Here is a 27,706-nt window from a genome sequence, read left to right on the forward strand (position 1 = left end):
AGCAGACACCTGTTGAGGAAGCAAAATATTCTGCTTTAAAGCAAGGCAAATGTGGAGACATTCCAGGCAAAACGCATTTGTCAGATCTGCCCTGCGGTAGAGCCAAAGCACTATAGGTCCTGTGTCTTACCTCACACTTCCATGCAGATACTTTTGGGTGCCAGCTCTTAAAGTAGCTGTGCTGGAATTCCCATCCCTTTTCTACTGTGTCTGAATTCACCTAAATCATAAGCTTCAGGACACTAAAACCAAATGAGGATGCCTGGACTTATTACTTATGTTGTACTGAAGATCAGAGCAAAAAGTAGGGCACAACTAATGTCTCTGCAAGGACTGCACTAAGACTTCCAGCTAAACAGCTTCCTGCAGCCTCATGTCTTGCCCATCACAAGGTTAACTGAATTCAGATGCATACAAAATTTCTCATCTCCCAAGTGCTGTTGAATGTTTACTGAAGTATCAGTGCAATAATGAAATCATCAGTAGAACAATTCCCAGGCTGTGTTCTGAAAAGGACAGAAATTATGTTTACTTTCAAAGGACTGTTTCAAATTACTCTAGTAGCATTTCATTTGGAGAAGAACAAGATTAAGGAAAGGTCAAAAGAAAAGAAAAAAAAACAAAAAAATAGTTATCAGTACTGCTGGTGAGGGAGCAGTAATTTAGAGTTATCCCCTTTCCATGGTTCAGATGGTGGGAGCTGATCATTTATGAAGAGTAAATGTCTACCACGTGAGAGAGTGGAAAAGTACAGCAAGCCTGGAAGTTGCATCAGGTGTTAGATAATGTGAACCAGGATGCTCACATTGGAAGGATGAGGCATCTGTGTCCTGCAGTTGCATGGATAAAATAGCATCATGCAGTCACGCTTGGTTAAAGTAGCTGGATGAACCTGCTCTGTAAGTGAGAGCCATGGGAGGGTTTGGCTGCTCTGCACCCTGTTTGAGAGGCAGGCAGCAGCTTCTTTGCTGCTCTGGCCATTGGAAGTTAGGATGTAGCTGCAAGGTTTGTGCTGATAATGCTGGATCTTTCACCAGTGATCTGTTCTGTCCTGTGGGACACCCTATTCTAAGCAAGGAAAGGAGTAAACAGAGGACTTCTTGTGGTTTGCCACAGGGCAGGAAAAGAGTGGTGCTCATGGAAACCTGCCATGCAGTGGAGCAGAGATAGGAGCTGGGAAGGAGCTACAGTGGGGAGCAGGGGAGGCTGTGTGCCCAAGAAAAATATCTCTAGGAGACAGAGGCTGTTTCATTTCCTTATTGAGAATGAATTTAATATTTACAGCATCCAGATAAACATGAATCTTGAGAAAGCTTGGAGAACTGATTGCTAAAGATGTCAGCAATCAACCCATAAGCAGAGCAATATTTGTGAGGACCAAGCTCTCTGGTATGCAGCCAGATGGACACCCTGTGCTCTGGGAGCATCAGAGATCAGTTTCTAAATATTTGTCCCTGAAGCCTTCCCACAAAGTAATGTTTTTTTGTAAGGCCAAACTGTGTGAGGGGTCTGAGAGAGAAGCATGGATCATGCTGAAGGTGACATAGAGCTTAAAAACCAAAGTAGGATTTTCAAAGTGCCTGAGAGAGTTAGATGATATCCCACTGAGGTGCAGTGGGAATTAGAGGCCCTGGCTCTTTAAATGCCCTTGACAATTCTCTCACCCGAAACAAAACCTGCTTTCCTCTAAATGTGCTGGTTCTAGAGCCACCAGCCTTGCCTGGAAATCTCCAGTAGGAAAATTCAGTATGTGCAGCATGCATGGTGGTGGTGTGGGTGGGCAATAGGGAGACCCTAATAGCTTGGCTCTGTGCATGCCAGTGGTCCCCATGCAGTGTTCCTTGCTGCAGAGGCTCCATGAGGGAGCTCTGTAGGATGTGGCCCTTCACTAGCTCCCAGAGGATTCTTGGAAGAGAGCTGCAAGAGGAAACTATGTGACCTCTGTGTGGATTAAGGCAGAAAATGTTCCCTTGTTGCCAAGAGGGCTGGTAGAGCCACACAGTTCCAATAATGGAGATGGTATTCTCTCCAGCTGAGCTTTCCAGCTGGCGGCTGCAGGGTGAAGCTGGCTGGACTGGGGAATGAAAGGAGCTATGCCCCATTGCCAGGGCTGTGGATCCAGGAGCAGAGGGCTTGGGGAGCACCAGGAGCTCTCTCATCCTGCTACAGCTGCAACGGGCAAGGCACCTTCTCTGCCCCCTGCCTCAGCAGCATGGGAGGCAATGGAATAGGAGGGTATCAGTCCATCATGGGCCCAGAGCAGAGCCCAGGTTATCCTGAAGCATCAGGAAAATTGGCTCGTGCTGCCTTTGGCTAAGTACCAAGTGACAGCACATTCAAATCAATAGAATTTGATACTGCTGTCAGACTGACCCACCGAGCTGTGTTTCACACAGTGAAACCCTGATACTTTCAGGCTGCCCACAAAAAATCGTGGTGGAAATCAAACAGCTGAATCCTCCTGACCACCTGCCTCCAAAGCATTGTCACCATCTGGGTGACCCACAAGTTCTTCCCTGTTTCAATACCCAAGGACCAAAAGAAAGTTCCTTTCCTTTTTACATCCTAAGTCAGAAGCATCTTCCACATCTTAGAACATGAAACAAAGCTGCTCTGTCCATGTTCTATTGCATTCTCCTGCTTCTTCCTGCATATAGCACTTTCTGCACCTTGTTATTTAAATTCAGTCTTCTTGAAAGCAAGGTAAGGTTGGAAGCTGTAAGAGATGGCATGAACTGCAGAGCTTGGAAATAGAGATTTTTATCCTCTAATCTCAGTACTGTGTTTGAGCAGTTTAAACATGGTAAGAATAGACCCCTACAGGAAACAGGGAATAGACAATCTGAAAAACAATGAAGAAAAACATGGATTTATGTAGAAAGAACTTTTCATGACTGATCCTCTAAAATCTGAGGGTGAAGTGTGAGTAGCATCTGAGTACCACTGTAGTAAAAAAGTAAATGTATTTATTAATTGTGAATTAATATTAATAGCTTAATTGGTTAAAGAATATTAATTAACGCATATTAATAATAAAGCAAGATTTCTGAATGGAAGAAGCAGAAGATGAGTTCCACAAACTCAGCTTCATTTGTCCTAGTGAGGCTCTATGCAATAAATTAATGAGCTGCTGAAGTTTTCTGGTTAAAAATTGGCAATAAACCTTCTGCTCCATCTCTGATCAAGAGAGATGCTGCACTGGTCCAGCATATGATTGATACTGGGGAAATGGGCCAAGGGGAAAGATTCATTACTGCCTGGTGAGAACTTGCCCTGAGAAGGCAAAGTTTAGCCCTTAGCCAGTTCCTGGGTTTCATCCTCAGGGCTGGCTGAGAGAAATGGAGACCAGTATCTTATCTGTACAAAAGATGGAAAGAGGTTCTCATCCGCTCTTCTGGATAGATGATAGTCCATGTACAAGGGTACATACTTTATTCTCTGAGGTGAGCTATCCAGAGGAAGGGAACAGAAAAAGCAATCACAAAACTACTGTTGCTGTGAAATATCTTGTCTTAAAAATGTGCCAAATAACACCAAACTAGATCTGTTATACTTGTCTAAACGCCAGACATGCATGTGCACTTGGACATGCTTCCACACCTCACTTTCTGTTCCTCCTGCTGCCACACTGCAGAAGTATCTGGCTGATCTTTGCTGTCTTTTACGTTATCATGGCAGTGACAGAAGCTGAATACTGGCTTTATAACTAGTTTATCCTGAGTATATTATTCCAAGGATAAAGTATAAATAGCTCCAGGAAGTGCACTTTAATTAAAAGGTATTGGCCAAGCAGAATTGCCTCCTAGGTCAGACTTAAGGGACTGCTGTTTTCCTAATGAGAAGATGAAGGATACTTCTCCCTTCCTCTACAGGATGTGTATGCCAGTATAAAAACTCATCACAGCCATACAGGAGATAATTATTAGAACAGAGGGAAATATTAACCAAGTATGCGAGTTGTTTCCAGAGACCAAGTCCTGCTCTCCTAAGGTTTCCTATGAAAGAGTGCACTGGTACCCTGACACCTGACTCAAGCTTCATTTCTTGGGCTACAGTAGTTCTTGACTGTGTTCTTTCCAGGTTGATTGTCTTTTACTTTTCCAGTACTTAGCTGAATTACCTAACTGAGCATAGCTTGGAAAAAACAAACCCAAAACCTATGGATGAATCCTAATCTTGTGATCCTCATTTGGAAACTGGTTTCCCAGCACTGTTAGCTCTGTCACAAGCACTGTTACCAATCCCTCCTGGCCTTTTGACCTTTCCCCAGTGGTCACTGGGGCCACCCCTTGAATGCTTACTCTCATCATGGATATCTTTATCTGAACATGGAGGTATCATCTGTATTAGTTTATGGTTGTTCAACCATAGAGGAGGGAAAGTATGTATTTGAAGAAAGAACATTTTCAGTAATTTCACAGGGCTGTGGTTTTTGGGTTGTTTGATTGGTTTTGAATTCATTCTCCATGAACTTTAATCAAATTGCCTGAAAGTGCCTTTGTCTCCTATCAGGTCTTCTTGACTCTGCCAGTGCAAGTAACTACATAACTCGGATTAAATACTTGATAGCTCTTTTTTCAGTACCCCAGAGAAATTGGCCCAGGTTATTACCTGTGATATAAACTATAGGAATTAGAAAAGAAGGAAGAAAATCTTGAATTGCATCATGTAGGGGTAGTCTCCCTTTATCTCAAAAATACTATTTCGAATATCCCCAAATGTCATTCTATTAAGTAAATTAGATTCTGCATGTTCATTAGAATTCATAAATAATCCCTACTTTAGCTGGACTTTGCACAAGTTGTAAAGCTGTCTCTAGCTCTTGGCTTCATCTAAAATTAATATACTTAAAAGAAAAGCCAACAGATTTGCAACTAATAAGTCTTAGTGAATTATAAAGAGTTGGGATCCTCTGCATACATCTATGCATGCTACCATATATGGTGATGTTCTTCTCAATACTAGCTGTTCCACAAAAATGTAATGATAACAGATTCAAAACAAATACCTTTTAGGGACTAGTGTGTCAATTGCAAATGAGATAATAAAAATCATTGTTTACATCTAAGCGAATACAGCCAGAGGAGAGTCATGGACTCAGATGACTGCTTCATCAAGCACTTTGCTCTCTGGGAGTTCATCGTTTTAGCTCCTGTCTGAGTGGCTTGAGAAAACTGTGGGCTTTGGGACTTCAGCAAGTCAGTCCCTCCTGAGGGTCTTATTGCAAGCTACCTGTCAAAGCAAGGCTCTGAGTGACAGAGAAGGTGGGCTTGACTCTGAACTAGCGTCTTTTAGAAAATACACTCACTGAGTCCTATGAGATAATGATAACAGAGCTTCTGGTGTCTCCTTTATTTAAAATATCTCATGCTGCTTCTTCATATGCACACAGGTGTGCCTTTCATACGGCTCAGCATTTCCCCAGGTGTGCATACACACATACATACATGTGTGTGTGTGACAGAGCAGCCCGGGGACTCCTAGGGGGACAGCGCAGCCGCTTTCTGTGCTGCCATCTACTGCCGCCTGCCTTCCCTCCCGGCGTTCTGTTCTAAGTCTGTCACTTTATTTTCCCTTTCACAAAAAGGCACGTTACGTTTGCAATTGCTTGAATTCGTGCAGTTCAGATTGTTTTTTCTTAAATTTTATTCCCCGCATATTAAAATGGAATGCTAAGGCAAAAATGCTTCCATTTCTTCCTCTACTTTTAAAGCATTTTTCCTGTTTGAAGAACAAAAAACTGGCAAACTAATTATTCTCTTTGGTTATACTTTCTTTAAGCAGCATGGGAAGTGCTCCAAGTTCCTTTCTTAGGACTGAAAAAGTAGAAATAGTTACAGGAGGTGAGCGGCTCGGCCTACCGAGCTCACTCATTGCAGAGTGCAGGTGAGGTACCTGCACCACGGGCAGCACCCAACGCTCGCAGGCTGGGCTGCGTTGTTTGGAGCACAACTCGCCCTCTGCAGCCAGCATCTTGAAGGCTCAGTTAGGCAGCAGCGGTCAGCAGTGACTGAGCAACAGGCTAAGAACATCCCTGCACGCTTTCAGACCGGCATGGTCTCTGATGTATTGTAAGCAGTACACGCATCAGGACAAACCGCCTGAGCGTGTCCGATCGGTCCAGTCCCACCTCTCTTCTGTGCACCACCTGCGTCTTAGCTGACTGAATGTGTCTGCCCAGTAGCATAACGGTTAGCTTGCCGAATGCTCCATCCCAAAGTACGGCGAGCCCCCAGTCCTAGCCCCAGCAGGAGTGCCCGGCCCCTGCAGTACTTACAGGCGTCCTTTCAGGGCAGCAGAGAGGGAGCTGGAGAGTCGGGAACCTGTGCAGCCACCAGCCGGGACGGTCCAAGTCCTCCCGCCTTTGCAGCCTCCCCTATATAGAGGAGGAGAATTTTGCCAATGGGGAGGGGCCCTGGAAACCACGTCCCGCTGGAAAATCCTCTCGGTACCTGGATTAAAAGAGACAGCCTGAGACAAGAACCTCATTCCCAGCAGGGCCTAGCCTTGGGCAGCTGCCCCCAGTCATGAGATGCTCTTTGGGGAAGCAAGCTGGTGCTGGCTTTTGGAAAGGCATGAAAGGGGTACCCCTGAGTCAGAATGGGTGCTCCTCACTCACAGGTTCAGACGTTTTGCTTTTTCCTAGGATGAAGCTGTTTGGCCAAACAAATGGACCTTAAACTCCTTCCTGCCTTAGCAGCATCCTCACCCCTAGTGTCTAGAAGGACAATGGGCAGGTCATGGTGGTCCTGTGGGGCTCAAGAGGTTCCCTGCCCACTGTCAGTGCATTTTGTTGGAGTTAAGTCCCTGAGTTCAGAGGTTGCTTGGGAGAGGAGGGTTATTGGTACCATAGCAGGGCTGTGTGAGTAGAGGTTGCTGTGGGTCTTACTGTGTTTATGTGACATGTGGAGCCTGGGGCTGCCTTAAGCCTCCTTTGCCCCGGGGAAACCAGTGGATTTGCCAAAATTTCTTTTGTGATCCCACGTACAGCTCAGATCCTGAGAAAGGACTGTAAATACTTTTTCATATATAAGAAATACCTCCCTCTGTCCATAAAAGGAAGAGGAGAATTGATAAATGGCTGAGGGAAACAGTCCCCAGGATGCAGTGGAAAGAACAAGCAGCAGGCACCCTGAGCTGGTGGGGAGAGGAGGACAGGGACAGACCTGCAGGGGTTAGGGAGTGATCTGGTCCTTGTCAAACCTTTCTCACAATCCACAAACCTTCAGTACCCAGCTCTCCCCCCTCCTTCCCTCGCTGGTAGCCAACAGCCTTGTGCAGTAGGACCTGTGGATGGAGACATCCCAAAAAGGGAAAGCTAGGATCCTCTAGGAATTCCCATCAACGTGCCAAATCCAAAATACCGAAACAACCCCCTCTCAGCAGCAGACTAAATATGGTGTATACCCAAAGGGTCAGAGCACAGTCCTGGGCGAAATAATTTCTCTTCACATCAACAGCCCTGTCTTCTCTGGAAAATAAACCCTCCTGGGGAAGATGGATGAGGCTCATATTGGTCTCAGCATCCTTAAAAAACACCTATGAGGGGAAGCAGGGCTGGAAATCTCTGCTATCATTTGGTCAAAGTACCAGTGCTTGCAGGTGTGAGTGACCTGTAGCCCCTTCCAGCTCTGGCCAGTGGTGAACAAATTTGGACAAAGAGGAGAGGGAGGAAGAGCACTGGGCTTTCTTCCCTGCGGTAGTTCAGAAATGCCAGGTGTGGACCTTTGTTCAGGCCTTAGCTGCTGAAGACCAGATCTGCCAACACAGTTGCACAGTCCCAGCCTGTCCTTGCAGATGGAGGGTCAGTGTCTGCTGAGGTGCAGGGCTGCCACACGGTCATGCAAAGCCCTTCTGGGACCAGAGGGGTAATGGTGTCATATCAGGCTCCTGCACATGTGACTGTGTTGGAGCAAAGCCAAGGGAAATGATCACCAGGACATAAATCCAAGAAACTTGCCCTTGTTAGCAGAAAGTTCCTCATAGGGTAGTTCACCCTATTTTTTTTTTAATTTTTTTAAGCTTCCTGGTTGCAAACATAGCTTTTAAATAGGAATACAACTAATATAAAGTAATGTAATGCAAGGGGATCCTCTGAACTACATGATCATTTTCAAGTTCATCAAAGTTATCCTTAGCAGTTCCTTTTAAACCCATGCAGCTGTTTCACGAAACCAGACACATTTTAATAGTAGCTTAAAAAGGAGTGGAAATTATTCTGGTAGGTCTGCAAACCGCTGCATGTGCACATGCAGGCTTGCTGCCTGAGTAGTGTGTTTGACAGAGGCAGTGCTGGAGGGTGATCTATGAGGGGACATTAAAGTGGAATAGAAACTCTGAAGAATATTACTGCTGGGGCTGAAAGAGTTGCACTCTTGAGCCAGGTGGGGTAGGAACTGGTAACTGTGAGCATGGCTTCCAATCTTCACTTCAAAGTTAATGTGAGAATATAGTGATGTAATAGCCTGGTTGGAGTTTCCTAAGTTGTGTTTGTTGCTTTTTTTTGTATAAACCCAAGGTTTTTAAACCAAGCTGCCTCAAAATGAAAGCTGTGCATTCTCAGTGGACAATGCTTTTACGACAACAAAACAAGTTTTATTTTAAACCCCCCCCCCAATTTATTTATTTAATTACTTTTCTAGAAAAAAAAATATTGAGAAGCTTGTCCTGATATATCTCCTTGCTTAATTTTCACTGTAAATATTGTACTTGGGGGGGGGGGAGAGGGGGGGGGAAAGAGGACTCAAGAAGGAAAGAAATGAACTTTCAGCTGCCTTACCACAGCATAACCTGAATACAACAGTGGCGGGAAAGAAAGCATGGATGGTGGGTTTAGATTGTTAAATAACATGTGTCAGGCAAGACATTTCTTTGTGTGTTTTAAATGTTTTTACCTAAATGTTTTTTACCTTGTGCCCTCAGCACAGGAAGGACACGGACCTGATGGAGTGGGTCCAGAGGAGAGCCATGAAAATGATCAGAGGGCTGGGGCACCTCTGCTATGAGAACAGGCTGAGGGAGCTGGGGTTGTTCACCCTGGAGAAGAGAAGGCTCTGGGGAGACCTAATAGCAGCCTGCCAGTACCTGTAGGGGGCTACAAGAAGGCTGCAGAGGAACTGTTTATAAAAGCCTGTGATGACAAGACGAGGGACAGTGGTTTGCAATGAGACCAGAGCAGATTTAGATTGGATGTGAGGAACAGGTTCTGCACCATGAGAGTGGTGGAACACGCAACAGGTGGCCCAGGGAAGTAGTTAAGGCCCCATCCTTGAAGATATTCAAGGATAGGCTTGACAGGACTCTGGGCAACCTGATCTAGTGGAGGATGTCCCTGTTCACTGCAGGAGGTTTGGACTAGATGCCCTTTGGAGGTCCCTCCCAACCTAAACCGTTCTGTGATTCTATGATTCCAAGCTTACCAACCATGTTTCTCTAAGCTGATAGAGGTAATTGGAACTGACAAGTGCACTGAGGTGTTACCACCTGTGCTAAACTCTTCTCTTGCAATAAGGACAGTCTGGAGCCAAAGGAGAACAATTAGTCACAAACACACTCTGATGAGCTAAACAGTCACCAGCTACTTAATGCTAAGCTTTGTGCTTAAGGTTGGCTGCCGGTCAAGTGAAGTATGTGAAGCACACAGGTCAGTTCTGAAGCAGCTGGACACCAGCAGCTACTGAAAGGGTCTCTTTGCAAGTGTGAGCAGGTATTTTGGGTTTCTTGTCCCAGACATAATCACCCAGTGAGGATCGCTCCGGAAAACTGACCAACTGACACCGAGCTTCGGCTCGATATGGAGCGTGCTCAGGAAGGGAAGAGTAACCCACTCCTGCCAGCCTGTTGATAAAGCTTGGAAAAACATCTCCCTGTGCCTGACAGGGGAAACTAAAACCTCTGAACCAGCACCGACACTGTGAAGTCTGTAAACAGTTTCCTCTGATTCTAGGGGAGAGCAAAAATTTAGTTTTAAAGATTTATTTTTTTAAAGCAACTTGTGGGTTAAATTCTTCCAAAGTGCTTTTCCAGATCTGATAGCCACACCGCATTTCTCTGGCTCCTTGTCACCTTCACTTGTGGTATCATGCTTAGACAAACAACAGCTTCTCTTTAACATAATTCCCCCTGTTATAGACTCAGTTACAGTGTTCTATCTCCAACAAAGTTCAGAAAAGCATTTTGCTCATTAAAGCCTGACTTCTGCATGCTTGTATCTTTTATTTTCTGATGTTAGTAGAAAGAGAAAGGGCAGCTACTAGAAGACATCACAGCTTGTAAGTAAGGTAGAGTTTCTTAAATTAGAGAAAATACTTTTTGTGTATGTGCTCCCAGGTGGCAATTCCACCTAAAGCCTGAACCTGTGACTCTAGGATTTTATGAATTATTTTTGTCTGAACTTAAACTTCTAAAGAATGACTTTTGGAAAGTGCAGCCATACTGTACAGGCTTTGCTGTTCCTCTTCAACCATTACCAAGTGAGGCAGGCTGGCATTCATAGGACTCACTACATGTCTGCATCTTCAAAGATGCTCTCATATTTCATTACTGCCAGGATAAATGCTAGACCATTAAAAATGTGATTCAACCAGTGTATTTTCATAGACATATTCCAAAGCTTTGTTGTACAAATAAATAACACTGGGAACACACTTTGATTTTAATTTGCTTGTACAATGACTACACTTTGAAATAAGAGCTTGTTACAACTCCCCATATCTGGATGGTGAGGGACATCCTTGTAACAGCCTTTTACAGTTGTGCAGACCATGAGCCTCCTGGCCTGTGTGCTTGGAAAAGGGCAAGTACCAAACATCCCTTTGCCTTCTTCAACCAGAACAAGAAAGGTATTTCATTTATAACACTAAAAATCCATTTCCCAGTGAGCTCCATGGCACCTGGGCAGCTTCTGTGTGATGTGTGGTGAGAAGACAGCAAGCAGACACAATGTCTTTGGTTACACTGTGCAATTTCAATAGCATAGGTTAGAGCCTTAGTGTTTCCCAGAGTCATTTTCCTTGCTCTTGAAAAGAGAATTCAGATGCCGTAACAATTTGACACACTAGTTTGTGTTGTAATTGAGGCAAAGCTACAAAAGACTTGAAGATGGGTTTGAGTGAGATGCATTTCCTCTGCTGGAAACAGTCCTGAGATGCTTATAAATCAGCAAATGGGGAACTGGCAGCATTGCCAGTTGCGCAAAGGGGATGAGCTCATTGCTGAGGCTTCAAATGAATCATTTCAGCTTCTCCATTCAACTCCTAACTGTTCTCTGCAATTCCACATCAGAGGCTAGGCTGCTTGTGAAAAAACACCTGTAACGTTAGCATGATGAAGGCAAAACTCCACTGGCTGTACAATTTAGGGTCCTTTTGCCTAAACGCTCTTCCTCTCTTTTTTCCTCCACTTACTGCACCATTTATTTAAGATTTTTAAGAATCTACCTTAAAAAATGTATTTCTGCTGACTTACAGGGTTTGGGTTAGGGGTCAGAGGTTAAGATGAGGAGATAGGGGTACGGGTAGAGTAAAATAGCTAACCTGTTATTTGTGATATAACCCTGCAAGTTTGGTTTGTAAAATAAATTACCATTTCAAAACAAGTAAATACCTCAGCTAAGAAAAGTTCTGGGAATCAGTAATTTATTATCAAATTTATTTTTAGCTTTGCCTGACTTTGAATTTCATGTTGTTTGGGAAAAAACCACAAGTTCCTCCCCTCCCACATACTCAGTGTTACACCATACAATTTATAGCAGCTCCAGATGGAAGAGACTTACCCACACTTGTTTGCTGGCATGAAGATAAATACAGTCCTAATTTCCAGAGAATTAAAACCAACTATTCCTCTAAAGCACTTTAATTGTCTATTAAAAATCTATTTCCCCATATTCTTCTGAAAGTAGCAGCTCCTTCTTTAGAAACAAGAGTGATTAAAATGTTTGGGTCGAACACTTTCGGAATACCACACAGAATAAAATGGAAATGTTTTATTCAGAAACACAGGACAGACACACAAAGGCACAGTATAAAAAGCAAAGTGCAGAAATTACATTATCTGTTAGATTTTTATAAAGTAAACACAGTATTTTTAGGCCCAGCTCTAGACACTGATCTGACTTCAGACAGAGTTTTCCTTCTATTAGCACTCAAGGAAGAGAGATTTTGCTAACAGCTTTTTTCAGTATGATCCCACCAACCTGCCTCACAGGTAAATTCAACAAGCTGAAATGGCCCCACTGGACACACTGGGGAAATCTAAGCAAAAAGGAATTTTCTATATTACAGAACTTTGCATGAGAAGTAAGCCTATGAAGTTATCGTCTCTTTATACTTTGCAGAACAAGGGGCTCCTCGATGCTCGTGCCAGCCATCCTCCCTGGTTCTGGAATTCTATCTGAAAATGAAACACAGATGCAAACATTCTCAGGCATCTGGAGATCCAGAGGTGTAAATCTTATTTTCTACTCTTCATACAGAGTATCATCATAGGAAACTCGGGCAAATTGTACAACTATTTTTTGCATGCAACTGTAGGAGGTAAGACCTTTGCATTACTGAAGATTAACTTCCACACAGCTTCCAACTCAGATTCCATCAGGACCCCATAGGAATATTCATTCAACTAAATAAGCAAGATAATTTCTAATATGAAGGCAAGTTGGATGTTAAATATGAGACTCAGAGAGCTGAGCTTACAAGCAGGCTTCATTACCTGAATATGCAGGCTAATTAAAATAGCTAGATAATTAGTTTCTTGAACCCATTACATTTAGGTCTCCACTGACATATTTCACAAACACATGCAGAAAGTAATTTCAGACTATAGCTACTTAAAGCTGTTCCATTTTTGTTTAGTTCAAAAACTAAGGTGCCGTCATGTTTTAGGATTAGTCCTGAGTTTTGTGACTAAACAACTAAATCCCCATGTGAAATTACCCTGGAATCAACAGGGCAAGGTGACCCTGCAGAGTCAATTTCAGAAGTGAGGGACAAAGTTATATTTTAAAAACAATTATTTTATAAACTGAACTTGTTTAAAAAAAATTGAGACATTTCTGCTAGGAATAATTATTTTCTAACAACTGATAGCACTTTGGTGTTGCAATGTTATTTCTTCAGCCCCCCCTTCTGGCAGAAGGGAACAACATTGTCCCAAGGAACTGTTCAGAAAAGGCGTTAAGCCCTTCTCCCACACTTCTTAGATGTCAACAATATCTTAAGCTTCATTCTTGAAATTATTAAATAAAAATGTTGCTAGTCCTAACACAACAGTAATACATTCTGACTGTAAAAAGTGCAGTAATACACCAAGCAAGGTCTTCAAAGCAGAAAAATGAACCAATGATCCCTTTGGTTCTTTTAGCTTATGTGATATTAATTGGAACCAGGCAAAAAGCAGTCCAGAAAGGGAAAAATAAGATTTAGCAGTGTTCTGCTGTAGCACAATGAACTCAGAGCTCAGGTTTCTGCAGTCAGTGGGACGTGAATTATATGCCCAAATTGCAGAAGTGACAGCTAGATACTTAAGAACTTAATATAGCAATGAGATATTAGAATAAATGAGAGATACACACCCACAGTTTAATATATTTTACTGAGAATTTAGGTTAAATTCTTTTATTAAGTTGCCAGTGTAGTAAGACTGCCTGTAGCTGACCCATTGCAGATTTGTTGCAGAGGAGGAGGTACAGCATCCCTCTCACTGATGATGCTGTTTTAAGTACCAGGTAGGAAATCTAGCCACAAACAAAACTTCTGCAAAAAACGACACCACACTCACCTTTTTGATTTCTCTCAACAGGTAGTTTGCTCAGGTTCTGCTTTGGGTAATTCAGCAAAGACACTTTCGGAAGGGTATTCTGAGTACTTTCTGCTTTACCAGTATGTAAGAAATGAGAGATAATTCCATACAAGAGAGGTCTGCTTAAGAGAGAAATGACAAAAGCAGTCTATGAAATATCGAACACCAAAAATACATCTTCAGAACTTCCCAGACCTTAATGGCCATTTCTAGAATATGTGAATGTCTTTATTTAAAATACATTATGCCAAGTTTCATTCTATAAATAAGCACAGACCTAAGCCCACCTTGAACACCAACACTCCTAAAAAACTCACGCTAAGGAACATTCTCAAGTACACTCCAGGTCCCCTCTAGGTGAAGAACCAAAGCATGCTTAGCACAAGAGTGTAGATCCCCATTCTCACTTGTGCAGTAGAGAGGATCACTTTTTGTTGGGCTACAGCCCAGTCCACCAGGGCACATCCCAAACTTGCTTCTTGCTAAGCACCCAACAGATTCTGACAGCACAAGCTGCAGAGAATGCTGAACGTGTGTTTAAAGCTGCTCCGGCACCCCAGCTCATTAGTGCAGTCATATCAGAGCATTATGAATTCGTCCCTAATCTCAAAGTGCAATAATCTTTTTATCACTCTACAAAGCAACTCACTGATATGCAAACATTACCTGTTTTCTGCTTCTGCCTGTAGGGAAGACTATACTGGTAAGAGACTTGTGTTCTGGTGTGCAAGTACAGTAGAGAATGCTACAGAGTTGGCAGAATTCAGCGTTAGTTTGGAGTATGTTTAAAAATGGGCCCATGATTGACATTATGAATTTGAATCCAGCTCCTTAGAGCAGGCATATGATCTAGCCACACTTCAACTGGTGACATTTATTTGTGATTTATAGTAACACTAAAGAGAAAAACAGACGCGGAACTGTTATTATATTGTACATTCCAAAATCACTCCTTACACTGATTTTCCATTTGTGTCTTCAACTATATTCAGCTCTTTGGCAATAAATTGTCTATCCAAGGGCACTTCAGGCTGGCCAGCTTCTGGAAAAGAGATTCCTCAAAATTCTTAAAACTGGTAAGAAAACCACCACAATTTTACAGAAGACTTCAAAAAAGAATGACAGCACACCCCCTCCCTTTAAAACTATAAATAACTAATAGTATATTGTTATTCCAGGAAACTTACTTAAACATTAGTGCTTCAAACTAATATAATTTGTAATTGCATGTTACAACTTTTATCTTCACTCTAAAGGAATTTATTAAAAATATTAAAGAAGTCTTACAGTATAAAGATAAATCTATCAGGCAAACAACTCTTCCTTTAAACAACATCAAACATTCACAACATTAACTACTATACAGACTTCCTCCATTCCCTCTTCTTGAGGGTGAAATATATAAAATTGTTAACAGCAAATGTAATTACTGTACCTAAGCACAACTACAGAACTTCAAATTTCAAAGACAAGTTAGCTGTAGCATATAAATGGCAGCTACCATTTAGATGCTGTAATCTACAAAGCTCTCAAAGAGTATTTGGCACAGCCAGCAGTAGTAAAAACATACGGATCATCTTTGTATTCTTTTTTAATATTTAACCTAAGGACATTTAACCAAATTTCTGATAGTCTATATGCATGAGACTTGCCAGAACTGCTAGAATTCAGATTGTCAACCACTTTATGTAAGTATTACATTAGTTTAAATTACCCCTCAAACAAAAGCAGACATTTCAGGAAAGGTATTTTGATTTTGCAGGCTGCTAGCAAGTTTTCTCACTCTTGTATCAACTACACTGACACAGCATTTTCCTCAAGGGTGAAGAGCAAGTGTTCTTGAGAGCTAATAGTATACTTTGGCTTTTAAAAGCAGTGGTGACAACGTTATTTATCTCGAAGGGAAGAAGAGATGGTGCAGCTCAGGACCACTTTTTACATTTCACAGTTTCATCAACCAAACACTAAACGTCTTTTAAAACAGTGATGACAAGAAAAACTCAGTCCAAATACCTGAAGTTAGAACAGATGCTGTATATTTATATTTGTTATATTCCAAGTATTCACGAATTAGTTCGTTGATTAAGAGATTTTCATGAGGCAGTGGTGGCCGTGGCACACTTTGATCATCCAATGCATTAAAAACTTCAGCTCTGATTCTGGCTTTTATTTGTCCAAGAGCACCTCTTTTTTCCAGTGTGTCCTTTAAAACTAATACCATCAAAAGGTCTGTTATTACAAAGCCAAACACGTTGAAGCAGCCTTTATCAAACGCAATACAAACACAATTTGAGCACATTCACGGGGAAATAAAGATAAGATAACCAGAGTCGTGCATATGCCAGTAGGTAGCAACCGCAGGAACGTTACAGATAAAAACTAGCCCTTCGAAAAAGTCACGATTGTATCGGTTTCAGTAGTGAACATAGATTCTAGCAGTTTCAGAAGCGGCACGTTACTGGTCTTAGGTATTTCTAATGAATGAAAACCAGACCAAGATAATGACAGCGGCACAGTGCCTGCGTGGGGGCTCAGAGACCTTTCTCTTGAGGCTCAACAACAGGCGGCAGCCCCCGTTGGCGCCCGGGTGTACGTGAAAAGCTCGGCTGCCCGCCTCTTCGGCGGTCGTAGTTACCTCCTCCGCCACCCCGCAAGCTCCCCAGCTCCCCACCCTCTCAGAACCTCTTCTCCTCACCACCTGCTTTCAGCTCCGCTACCGTCGCCATGACCCAACCGCCGCAACGCAGACCCGAGTGCAGCAGTACACCGCAGGAGGCGTCTGCGCAGGCGCACGGCTGGGAGGCGGGAGCGGCAGCATGCCAGCCAATCGGGCAGCGTCGCGGGCGGTGAGGGCGCTTCGAGTGGCCCCCTGAGGCGGAGCGGTGGCATTCAGCCTAGGGGTGGTTTTTGTGCTGCCGGAGCCAAGCCGGGAGAAAATAATGTGCAGTGCTTACTGCTAATTCTTTTACTACTAGGTGGTAGTTACGTTCGCTGTGCTGCCTCCGCTTGCCCATAGTTATGCTGGGTCAGCTGCGGAGGGTGATACGGGCGACGTTTCAGGGGCCGCCGTACTTTTTCCGCTCTCTAATTTCAAAGGCTGTCAGCGTGCTTTGTTTGACAGAGGAACAAACAAAACAGCAGCAACAAAAAAGGAATAAAAAGAAAAGAAACCTGGAAAATAAGTGATGAGTGAGAGTTTCCCCCCCGATGTGTATTGGAGGAATTTTGTAAATAGTCCCTGAAAGATGAACTTGTAATTAAAATGCCTCTCTGAAATGTAACCGCAGCCCGGGTGCGCTGCCGGCGGTGCCTGCAGGCACGCTTGCGTGCTCCGTGTTGCTGGGATCAGTCGGCAGTGTTTGGTGAATGTATCGAGTATTTCCCAAAGGAAATGCAGCCAACGTGCATGAACCAACGGGATTTGTCATGGTCTAGATGGAGCAGCCTGCTTGGGCTTGAAGGAAAATGTGAGTCTTCAAGGGTGGGTGGTGCTTTCTTTCTTTTTTTTTTTTTTGTTTTGTTTAGTGGGGGTTTTTTTGTTTGTTTGGGTTTTTGTTTTTTACGTTTCCTCTCAAAGCATACCCTTACGTTGTGAGCTTCTCAAGAATCTCTGGCAAGGGTCAATAAACAAAATTCTGGGGGGAAAAAGAAGTCTTTAGACGTAATGGTGAGGCTAGATGGTCCTTTAATGCAGCAGTTAAGGTGACTCTGACTCCGCCTATCCCAAATCTTGCTGCCCTGTTTCCTAGTGCAACTCTGTTGATGAAAAAATGCTTATCTTTAATATAAATGCCATTTTCAGGCAAAACATCCTTCCAAATGTCTCCATGCTGTTGTGGGTTCTAGTACTCCTAATTTCCTGTTGATAAGTTTTCCTCCATTTCCTATCCAGCTTTAATTTGTATTCTACAAAGCAAAGTTCAGAGTCGAAAATAGAATTTTGGTGGTTCTTTTTTTTTTTTCTGATTGCAAGGAAATGCCTTTAAAAGTAAGAGTGCAGCTTCTATTTTATGTATTATTTTGTGTTTTAAAAGATGCTGTAGTAACAATGGATTGTGAAAACTACATTCAGTGACTTTCTGGTACTCTGAGATCTTGGTTCAGTATCTCTGCAGGTTTGGGCTTGTGTTAGTTCTGTTATTTCTCTGTTGTTGCTGTTGCTTTTAGTTTCTAAGGGAAGGAGATGGAAGCAATTGGAAGCGAACTAATCTGAGGTGCAGATCCAAGTATCTTTATTTCATGAGAAACATCATTAACCTGGTGTGTAACTATTGATATAGGGACAGCTTGAGGCTGAAAAGAATTACTACGTTGAAGTTCGAATCCTGAAAGTATAACTTGAGTTTTGTTATACTTTTAGCTGGAGAAAACCATGTGTGGGTAAAAACTTACTTTCCTTGATCCTTCTTACTTGTTTGCTGTCTTCTTGTTTAGAACAATCCTTGCATATGATCTCTGCATCCTAGTTAGTTTTCTGCTGTATCATTTCAATTGTAAGCCCATATTCTATTATTGCACACAGATGTGTAAAAGTCTAAGTTCTCAAAGGAAAAAGCTCTTCTACTTTAACTACAGGACAGCGTGTATGAATTGCCAGAGCTGTTGTCATTTACTTGTGCTGCAGAGCAGCCAGAAGGAATAAGTATTCCTGAGAGCTGAGGGGCAGCAGAGTATGATGTATTTTTTTTCAATAGGAATTATAGTGAGCATTCAGACATCAAAAAACAACCCACCAGGGTATTTACTACAAGTTTAAGATGGGTGTAGAGACTGCAGAAAACAGGGCAGAATTATTCTTAATAAAAAGTAAGGGGAATAAGACTTCAACATTTCTCTGCTCTCTTATAATACTCTGAAGTATGAACTAAGGTATGGGTTGAACTAGCATACACCTGTGTAGCTTTTAACACCCCATTAGTTTGGTTTGATCCTTCTGTGATGATTTTTCTCCATTCATTAAGGCAGTTGTGACCTTGTTGTGGTCTGAAGTCTGCTGCTGCTGCTCCTCCACTTGACACTGACAGAACCAGAGGGACAGAGCAGAAACGGCACCATCGGATGAGCAGCCTGGACACCGCCAAACATCAGCACAGCTGTGAAACTGTAGTGAAGGTGTGCAGGTGGGTAAAGAAGCAATCTGTGATGTGGTTTTTTCATAGGTGTGATGCTTGGTTTTCAGTTATATGTTAGACAAATGAGACCTATCTCTCTTCCAGCAGCTTTGTCCATTACTGTAATTGCTCTGGGTACAATACAACATTTAAAAATAAGGTTCTTTATGTAACTTGTGTGATTCAAGCTTTCAAATGTTACTGCAGGGTAGTGTGTAACCACCCTGCTCTTTGCTGCAGCCTGTGATGGCAGTCCTATGTATGCACCATCCATACTCCAGCTGGTCTACTCCAGTACCCTAGGGCAGTCAGCTGAGGGGTGGTGCTGCCTGGGGGTTTAATTGATGCATTTGAAGTAGGATGTGAAGAGCTCACCATGAGACACAGCCAAATGCAAGGACAGGGGCTGTGCAGCTCTTTCAACTAGTACATTTTGGGGTGCAAACATGGTTGTGGATGAAGCTATTTTGGTTCAGTTCATGCTAGTCATCCTGAACTACTTTGGGACTTGAAAACCAGTTTAACTGGTTTGTGTCGAAAAGAGAAATACTTGAAGGTGAGTCAGGCTTTCACTGTGGCCTTCCCCGGGGACGATAGCGTGACTGTCCGGCAGGACGTGGCAGTGCCTCTCCACGTGGGCTGCGTGGGGTCGCGGTGCCACGCGGTGCTCACTGCGTGGGGGCTGGAGCAGTGTCATGGGGAGGGGAAGGGAGTGCCGTGATGCCCACCAGGCCGGCGGGCAGGTGCGGCTAAGGGGGTGCGAGCCTTGGCCGGCTACTGGTGGCAACCGACACAGGCAGGGAGGCGAGGCGGCGGTGTACCAAGGGGTAATGCCTCCGCCCTGCTTCCGTTGGCAGAGACCGGGAGGTCTCTTTGTTGAACAAAATACGTTTTGGGCTCCAGGCCAGCTCGCAGCCTCCTGGGGCCAGCCTCCGCCCCCGAGCGGAGACATCGGCCGCCGCGCGCGTGGCCGACGACTCTGCGAGCGACACCGCCCGAGGTGCGCGGCGCAAGGCCGCTTGCCCCCTCCCCCGCCGAGGCGGGGCTGCGCGGCGCCGCCGGGGATCGGCATCCCCGTGACCACGGAGCCAATCAGGGCGCCGTGCTGGCGCTGCCGGCGCGTCTCCGTCTGCTTCTGCCCGTGCACGGAGAGGTGCGGAGAGGGAAGTGTAGCGCTACCGCGGGAGTCCGCGGCCGCCTCGCCGCGCCCCATGGGGATCGAGAGCTTCTGCAGTGTGGACACCTACGAGCCCTTCTGGGTAAGTGGCGGCATGGAACGGCGGGGTCCGGGCTCGGCGGTGGCTGCGGGTGTCGGCACTGAGGGATGGCGGCGAGCCGGGTGGGACGGGGATGGTCGTGGGCCGCCGGACCCATATAGAGCCCGCGGGCGCGGGAGCCTCCCGTGCTGGCGCTCGCCTTGGGCAAGGCGCGGGGGCTGCGGCTGGCCCCGACTCCGCGGCTGCGGGCTGGCCGGAGAGGCCGGGCCGGGCCACGCCACGGCGGGGGCTCGCTGCAGTCCGGCTGTGTGCTGTGTCCCTGCGCCCGGGTCGCGGACCGGGAACTGGTGCCTCGTGTGGGGGGCTTCCGGCGGGGAAGGGCTCGGAGCGCGGAACAGGTGAGCGAGCGCTTGGCTGGGAGAGTGGAAACGCGTTCCCGACTACGTGCGGTGGCTGCGTCTGCGTTGCTCGGAGCTGTGCGGGTAACGGTGGCTGAGCGCTGCCGTCGCCCCGAGCAGCGGCGTGCTGTGCTGGTGAGGAGGCCGAGATAAGCGTTCTGGAGGCGAGCCGCTGTGCGGTTTTCGTTTTTCCTTAACGAAGAGCCGGGAGCGCAGACCGTGGCGGGGGAACCGCGACCCGCCGTGCGGAGGTGAGTGGTGTGGAGACGCTGCAGCGTGGGGCTCCTCTGCAGAGGTCCGCAGGTACTGGCGGCAGTGAGGCCCGAGGGAAGGAAGTGAAGATTTTTCTAAGGAGGGAGCAGGTTGCGTGGAGAAGGAGGTTGTGTGGAGGAAGGCAGGAGAGAGATGGGAGTTAAGGAAAAAAAGTACGTGTGAGCCAATGAAGGTAACATAGTGAGCGGGAAACGATTTTCTTAGGGTGTTCAAAGAACTCGCACATTCATTGGATATTTGTCATATACTATTGAGCTAATGAACTGCCTTACTAGTAAAATAAACCAGCTGTCTTAACAAGTGCCATTATGCTATTTGTCTGAAGAGCCATTAAGATATTCCTCAGTATATATGTTAAAAATCATTAAGACTTTAAGCTTTTCCAGTGATTCAGTGATCTTAACCTACTTTTACATTGCTTATATGCATGTCTCTTTTCAGCTCGTTTTCAGGTTTCTCAGAACTGGCTAAATTATTGTCCATGTATTTTTTCCTCTCTCTCTCTCTTAGAATGAGCCTCTTTATTTGAAGAGCTTTAGAGATTTCAGAATTCAGTTTCTGGAAAGCTGACTTTAGAGAAAAGTAGTTTTGTGGAAAAGTTGCCAGTCCTTTGAGCTGTAGAACTGAAACATCAGGTAGAAGTGAGAACTACACTTGGGATGTTGGAAACAATTAGTTTATATAGGATTTAGTTTATATAGAGTTTATATATTATGATGGCAGATTCTTTTATTATGAAAAACTTTGCCACTCTTGTTAAATACTACCAACATTTCTGGTATTTGTAGTGTATCTTAACTACTCCATGCATTTTTTTTCACTACTTGCACTGGTTCCCAAGAATATAGATGGCTTTGTGATTGGTCATCCTTCTCCAAATCACGTGGAGTCTGCCTTTCATTTCTTCCAGCTAAAGATCCTGTGGGTGTGGTTGTTTGATTTCTGGATTCTTCTAATCCTGCAAAAGAACAATTGTGCATTCCAGTTCCTGAAAGATGTGTCTGTGAAAACCTTCCTTACTGAACTTGCCCTCGTAAAAAGCACTGCATCTGCTTTGTGTTGCACCGTTTCCAATAGTGAAGAGGGTAGTAATGCACGTTTTGGTGCTTAAGGAAACTGTGGCTGGTTCAGTTTCTGCTATCTCCGTTGTCGGTGCTATTTGAGGCTGAAGTTGTAATGGATTTCCAGAAAATACCTATGTATATGCAGCGTTCACTGGGCTTCTACACGTCACCTGTATGTGTGCTACTGTTGTCTTTCCTGTCTTGTGGGCTGCACTCTTCTGCTTCTTAGAGCTGGGTGATAGGTAGATACCACTACTGCATGCTCGTGGTGAACTATATACCCACATAGCTGAAGCCTTGCTGGAGGAGCTGTAGGATTTCCTAGCACTTGGTAAACTCAGCTTCAACAGATGTGTGTGGTTTGTTTGTTTTTTGTTTTGTTTGTTTTTTTTTTTTGTCAAGGGTGATGTGGAGTTTTGGGCAATTCAGTTTTAAATTGTGGGGGAGAGTTTGCGTGTTGAAAAGACCTAATGGTCCCTTAAAGACTGTATGTTAATCTTCTTAAGCTTTTCTGGGCAGGGTTTTTCTTGTTTGCACACCCAAGGAATGTTATTGTTGAAAGCTCTTGTCTGAGAATTAAACAGATTGTTTTTATTTAATAGTTAGTTTGAAAGGTCAATGGCCCAAGGAAGTTTGGTATCCTCATGCTTCTTCCCCCACTGTTTAACCTATCTCTGTGCCCCCACTCAGCACACTAACTCCACTGCAGTCAAATTTTCTTGCAGAACTTAACCATTTCTTGCTTCTTTTGAACCTGATTCTCTTTTTTGGAAGGGTACAGTTTCATCCTTGTTTTATCTAGCATCGCTGTGTATCTCAGAACGAGTGTCCCATCCATAAGGTAAAGAAATGTACAGCTGCATAAGATAGATTTAATACTTACTAATAGCTGATGATGACCAAAAAAGCTTTAAAAACTATAATTAGGCTAGGGGTAATATTTTGCACTACTTGCATTTCTTGCATTTCACTTTTAGTTTAGGGGTCTGTTTAAACTGAGATAGCTTTGCCAGAGTATCAGTAGTGTATGAATGCAGTCAGTAGTGTATGAGTGCAGGTGACCTTGCTTCAACCCCAGCACGGAAAAAAAAAAGGTAAAGTGGGATGAGAAGCTGCCATTCTAGATAAGCAGAAGTACCAAGGCAGACCCAGAACTTACTGTACCCTTTGGCCTGCTGCCCTACTGTCTGGACATCTAGACCAGTGGTCTAGGTGCAGTTACATTTTGAACTAGTGTGCTTTTCCTTTTTTCTGAATGAAGTTTTGGGATAGTTTTGGTTTTCCAAAGCTTGTAAACTATGCAGTATCACATTTGGAGAAGTCTTTTTGTGTTGGGAGGTTGAGAATTCTTTGTGACACTGAATTTTTTCAAGGCTAATCCCCAGTAAGGCTTTTGTAGAAAACTAGGAGATGTGAAAGAAAAAGCAAGTTCACACTAAGTTCCTTAAAGTCACTCCCCATGTTTTCCACCAGGTTTTACAGGAAGCTTCAGTTATTCACTGGTTAGAAGATGCCTGTGAGTAAAACAGGATCTGAAACTTTTGAAGTCCTTGCTTACACTTAAGGGAATGTGAGAGAAGTGGCTTTTATGTACATAAACTTCTATCGTGTCCTTCAGCTTATGTTTTATAAAATCAGTTTAGATAGAAGTTAACTCTCTTTTCTGAGTGAGAACTTAGTCATATTTGTTTTCCACATTTTTCTAGTTGGGGTTTTGATTGTTGTAGAAAGATTGGTAGCAAGTAATTCCATTGATTTCTAGGGGAAAACCAAGTTTTTTTTTCTCCATTTTGTTTTGAAAACTGGAGTCCTATAATGACTCAAGCTACACTTGCTTGTGTACACCCAGGCCTGTTTCTTTCCTGTTGGTGCCGAAAGCTTTTGTGGAACCCCTTCTCTGCTAGTAAAGAAATTGCATCCAAACACTGCTCTAGGCTTAGCACTTACGCAACCCAACTGCAGAAAACGAACAGAACAAATAAGAAAAGGTAATACAAAGCCTTGCACACAAAATTCAGGGACTTATTTGGTGGGACTGGGCTCAGGTTCCCTTGCTGTTCTGTAGACTTCTCTCTGAAACTTTCAGGTGTTTTGTCTGCCTTAAATGTATTTTCTTGAGTATTTGACCAAAGACCTTGTTTTGTATTTGGGTTGACATTGTTGAAGCTAGGGGAGATCCACCAGCCTCTTTCAGCTGGTTGTGGGTATGTTAGGGTCTTCTAAGACTATAATGTAGCTTGTTTGGGTTTTATTAAGAAAGAAATAAATATTTATTATAGTGATTAGCTGGCATTTGTGAAGGGATACTGTATTATGTAAACAGCTGCTATGCTTGTATTATTTATGGGGACCTGGGAGCACTGGTACCTCTCCTGAAATAGACTGCTGACGGAAACCCAGACTTTATGTAAGGAGTAATTTCAAGTTCTGAAGCTCTGGTTTATGCTTTCCTGCATTAGATAAACAGTAAATTAGCACGTATCTTGGAACCCTGCAGCTTTTTTGCAGTGTGAAATAAGTCTTTAGTGCTTCTTCACTGTGTTTGTGGCAGAGGGAGTTTGGGGTGCTGTGAGAGCATTGCTGAGTAAGCTTAATAAAAGTTACTAGTTTACATTTTTCCTTTGGTTTTAAATGTATCAAGTGTATGAACATACATGTGACCAGAGTTTAAAAGGACATGCAGATCAGAAAATGACTTATTTGCTGGTGTAGGAAGGTCACAGCTGGACAGCATTTGGAACAGAGGAGGAGCAGTAGCAGGGCATTAAACAGAAAAACCTTTAGACAAGGCGGTGCCTGACTTAACAACTGGTTGTCTGATTCTCATGGCTTGGTTGCTGCTGGGTTTTTCAGTGATGAGAACCAGAGGTTTATTTGTCAGTTTTCTCTCATTTAAACCTGTAAAAGAATTTTGTTAGACAAGTGAACAGGGGGCTAAATATGCATAGAGGTTGAACTTGTATTAGAAATTAAATTCACCTCTCTTGATCCAGAATAGGTTAGTTGGGGGGAAATGAAGCCTGATAGTCTGTTGTTGAAGGGGATTTTGGTAAGAGATAAGCTGTCATTTTACAGCTGTCACTGCAAGGGTGTTCAGAACAGCTAAACAGGGAAGAAAACCCAGCACAACGCTGAATAACTTGGTGCTGTTGTGTGCAATTACAATGCAGTTTACACTGAAACGCTGTGCTATACTGGGACTACTTGAAGGTTTACCCGGGTTGTGCTGGAGTCATTCTGGGTCACATCTCGAAAAAGCCTGCTGCTGGGTACTGACCTTTTGCTTACTTTTAATAGAGTCAGAATTCCCTGCGTTAGTGTTTTCTCACTGCGTCTGCGGGAGCTTTGGATACAGTTTATTCCAACTGAAGCTGTTATCTTGGTCCATTTGTAAGATTGTTGCCCAGGTGCTTTCAGACTTTTCGCTGTGATTTGACCTTAGTGTGCAGACTGTTGCATTATTAAGCAACGGTCTTGGTTTTGGTGCAGAAAGGAAATGAAAGCAATAATTTCTTTTTTTTTTTTTTTGACATGGCAGAGCACAGAAGTGGTGTCTGTAGAAAGAGGCTGAACATTTTATTTTTGCAAGTGCTGATGTAATCTGTCTCACGTTTCTGGGACACAAAAAAATGGGTGTAGTTCATTGTTTTTTAGCTTCTTGGATTACAGATATCAGCCCCTGTAAACTCCACAGCTGCCAGGTGCTCCTTTCTCTGGCAACTTGTTAGCACCAACTTCTTACTTTAGGCTAAGGGGAAACAAAGGCAAACCATGGGTTTTCTTCTTGTCATTTTACTCACAGTTTCAGCTGATGTAGTGCTGTCTGTAACAAAAGATTTCAACTTCTGGTAAACATTAGGAAATTTCAATGTTTGGGTTTTGGACAAGGAGGTGTTGTTGTTGAAGAGACCTTAAGTCTTGCTAAAACCATTTGTAATAGAAAACATTCTGATAATTCAAGGATATTTTCCCATCGTTAGAAACACTTACTGCTGTTCTTTCCCCATAATCTTATTTTTATCAATGATTCACAAATACGAAGACTCATGTTTATTATATTATTTTTTTAATGTTCGCCCCTTTTGCTCTAACACTTATTTTGTGACAATATTATGAGACTGTAAGGACCAAACTTGGATTTCAGAATTACTTGGAAACAAAGGAAAAAGAGGGGGGGCATAGTAGTCTCTTCCCTTATCTGAGGTCTTGATCTGAATATGGCATTCTGGAAGGCTGGGCAGGAAGGCTTGCTTCTAAGTGATGCAAGGCTTTTTATTCAGATACAAGTCTTGCACAACAGAATCTTATTTGAAGATCTGTATGTTTTGAACTTGGGCTGCATTATTTTTTCTTGCTTCCCTGGCTGCTACTAGCACCTCAACCAATGAACTTCAGATTTAATGGCAGCTGTTTTGCTCCATTCATGGTTTTACAAGGAAGAATGTTTTGCCTTCTGACAGTTTGGTGCCCCCCCTACTGCCCCAAGACTCTAGTATCAAGTACAAGGAGAAGATCCTCAACTGCATGGTAGGTTGAGTTCTCCTGTAGTAGTAATAACCCCCCTTACCCCTAAACTGTTGATTCTGTGGGTGAACACGATCTCCATGAGAGTTGGAAATCTGAATCTAATTTTTACATCCCACTGTGGTAATTACCATTAACATTTCTTATTTCACCTTTCTGGCAGTAGAACAACAAAAAGGCAGAAACGTTCTGATCTTACGGGGTTGTTACTGGCCTGAAGAAATGTTTGAGAACTTTGTGGGTGTATGAGCAACTGTCCTCAGATGTGACTGTGAAGGGAAGAGCTGAAGTATCTCCATAAACCAGCAGTCTGGCACACTGTTTATTTGTTCCACTGTTTGTGGTAAATGACACAGTTCTGTGCAGGAGCATAAATCTGTCATTTCTCCTTGCAGAAGTGGTTTTTAGAGTCTGGGAATGAAATCAAGTATTTGGTTCTGTGGACTTTACTTTTCAGTTGAATTCCACTTGTGTTCTAAAGATGAAACAGTCATTCCTGGCGATACTGATACAGATACTGCTGTAAAATCTGTATTTTAGATTCTTCTTCCACTTTGTGTTTGCAGAGGGCACCCTTAGGTGATCCAATAAAACACTAATTTCACATAGTATAGGACTTCAAAGGAATTACCAGTGTATTGAAAGCTGTACTTCAGTGCAGTGACTTTGTGTACATCACAGCAAAGGTACCATTCATAGAATGAATCGTGGAATGGTCCACACCAGAAAGGACCTCCGAAGGTCATCTACTCTGACCTTCCCATAGTCAGCAGGGACAGCCCCAACTAGACCAGGCTGCCCAGGGCCTTGTCAAGCCTCACCTTGAATATCTCCCGGGAAGGGGCCTTAACCTCCACTACCCTCATAGTAAAGAACTTCTTCCTAACATCCATTCCACCTGTGCATTCTGCACTCTCTTCAGCTGCACCAACAGCTCCAGTGTGTCGCAGAGAATGGTAGTATTGGAGACTTACAAAGCAAAGGCAGTGCTCCTTTGAAACATGCTTAAAGGGAGAGGTCCACTTCTGCTCCCCTCACCTAGTGTTGTCCACTGATGCTAGTAGCTCATCTGAGGCTGTAGGCTCATCCAGATTAGGCAAATCTCTGTTCTGGGAAGAGGCAGGCAGGAAATTTGCTGTCTTGGATTGTGTGGACTACAGGCTGGTGGTCTCAGCATCTGAGGCAGAATGGTGGAGTTAGCTCATAGGTTTGTAGGTGTTACACTGGGCAAATTTTTAACACAGTATCTTGAGCTGCCAGATGGTGAGACTTCCCATTCCAATGAGAAAGCTATAATGGCATTATGATAAAGGTTGTCAGCT

General features: G+C 43.6%; 1 protein-coding gene across 7 annotated transcripts; it reads right to left on the minus strand.

Annotated features, from left to right (window-relative positions):
• Positions 1 to 12,000: 12,000 nt before the first annotated feature.
• On the minus strand, positions 12,001 to 16,550 carry CEP20 (centrosomal protein 20). 7 transcript variants are annotated; one of them, XM_054390974.1, is made up of 5 exons: positions 16,496 to 16,550; positions 15,811 to 16,008; positions 14,755 to 14,839; positions 13,777 to 13,916; positions 12,001 to 12,390 (listed from the first exon to the last, which is right to left on the minus strand). In XM_054390974.1, exons 1-5 carry the CDS (start codon positions 16,521 to 16,523, stop codon positions 12,311 to 12,313), a joined length of 531 nt encoding a protein of 176 aa, XP_054246949.1. In that variant the 5' UTR covers positions 16,524 to 16,550; the 3' UTR covers positions 12,001 to 12,310. The 7 variants fall into 7 exon arrangements, with proteins under 7 accessions (XP_054246949.1, XP_054246948.1, XP_054246947.1 ...); XM_054390973.1 differs by having other exon boundaries at positions 13,777 to 13,919; XM_054390972.1 differs by having other exon boundaries at positions 13,777 to 13,919; positions 16,493 to 16,550.
• Between the last annotated feature and the right edge of the window lie 11,156 nt (positions 16,551 to 27,706).

This window comes from Indicator indicator, chromosome 22 (assembly GCF_027791375.1).
Source record: "Indicator indicator isolate 239-I01 chromosome 22, UM_Iind_1.1, whole genome shotgun sequence".
NCBI lineage: Eukaryota > Metazoa > Chordata > Aves > Piciformes > Indicatoridae > Indicator > Indicator indicator.

Coding starts and splice junctions, on each gene's coding strand:
- CEP20 (XM_054390969.1), bottom strand. CDS start 16,096: ATGTGCTCAAATTGTGTTTGTATTGCGTTTGATAAAGGCTGCTTCAAC. Junction 14,840..15,810: donor AGCATCTGTTCTAACTTCAG/GTATTTGGACTG, acceptor TCTCTTTTCCAG/AAGCTGGCCAGCCTGAAGTG. Junction 13,920..14,754: donor GACACAAATGGAAAATCAGT/GTAAGGAGTGAT, acceptor TTCTCTCTTAAG/CAGACCTCTCTTGTATGGAA.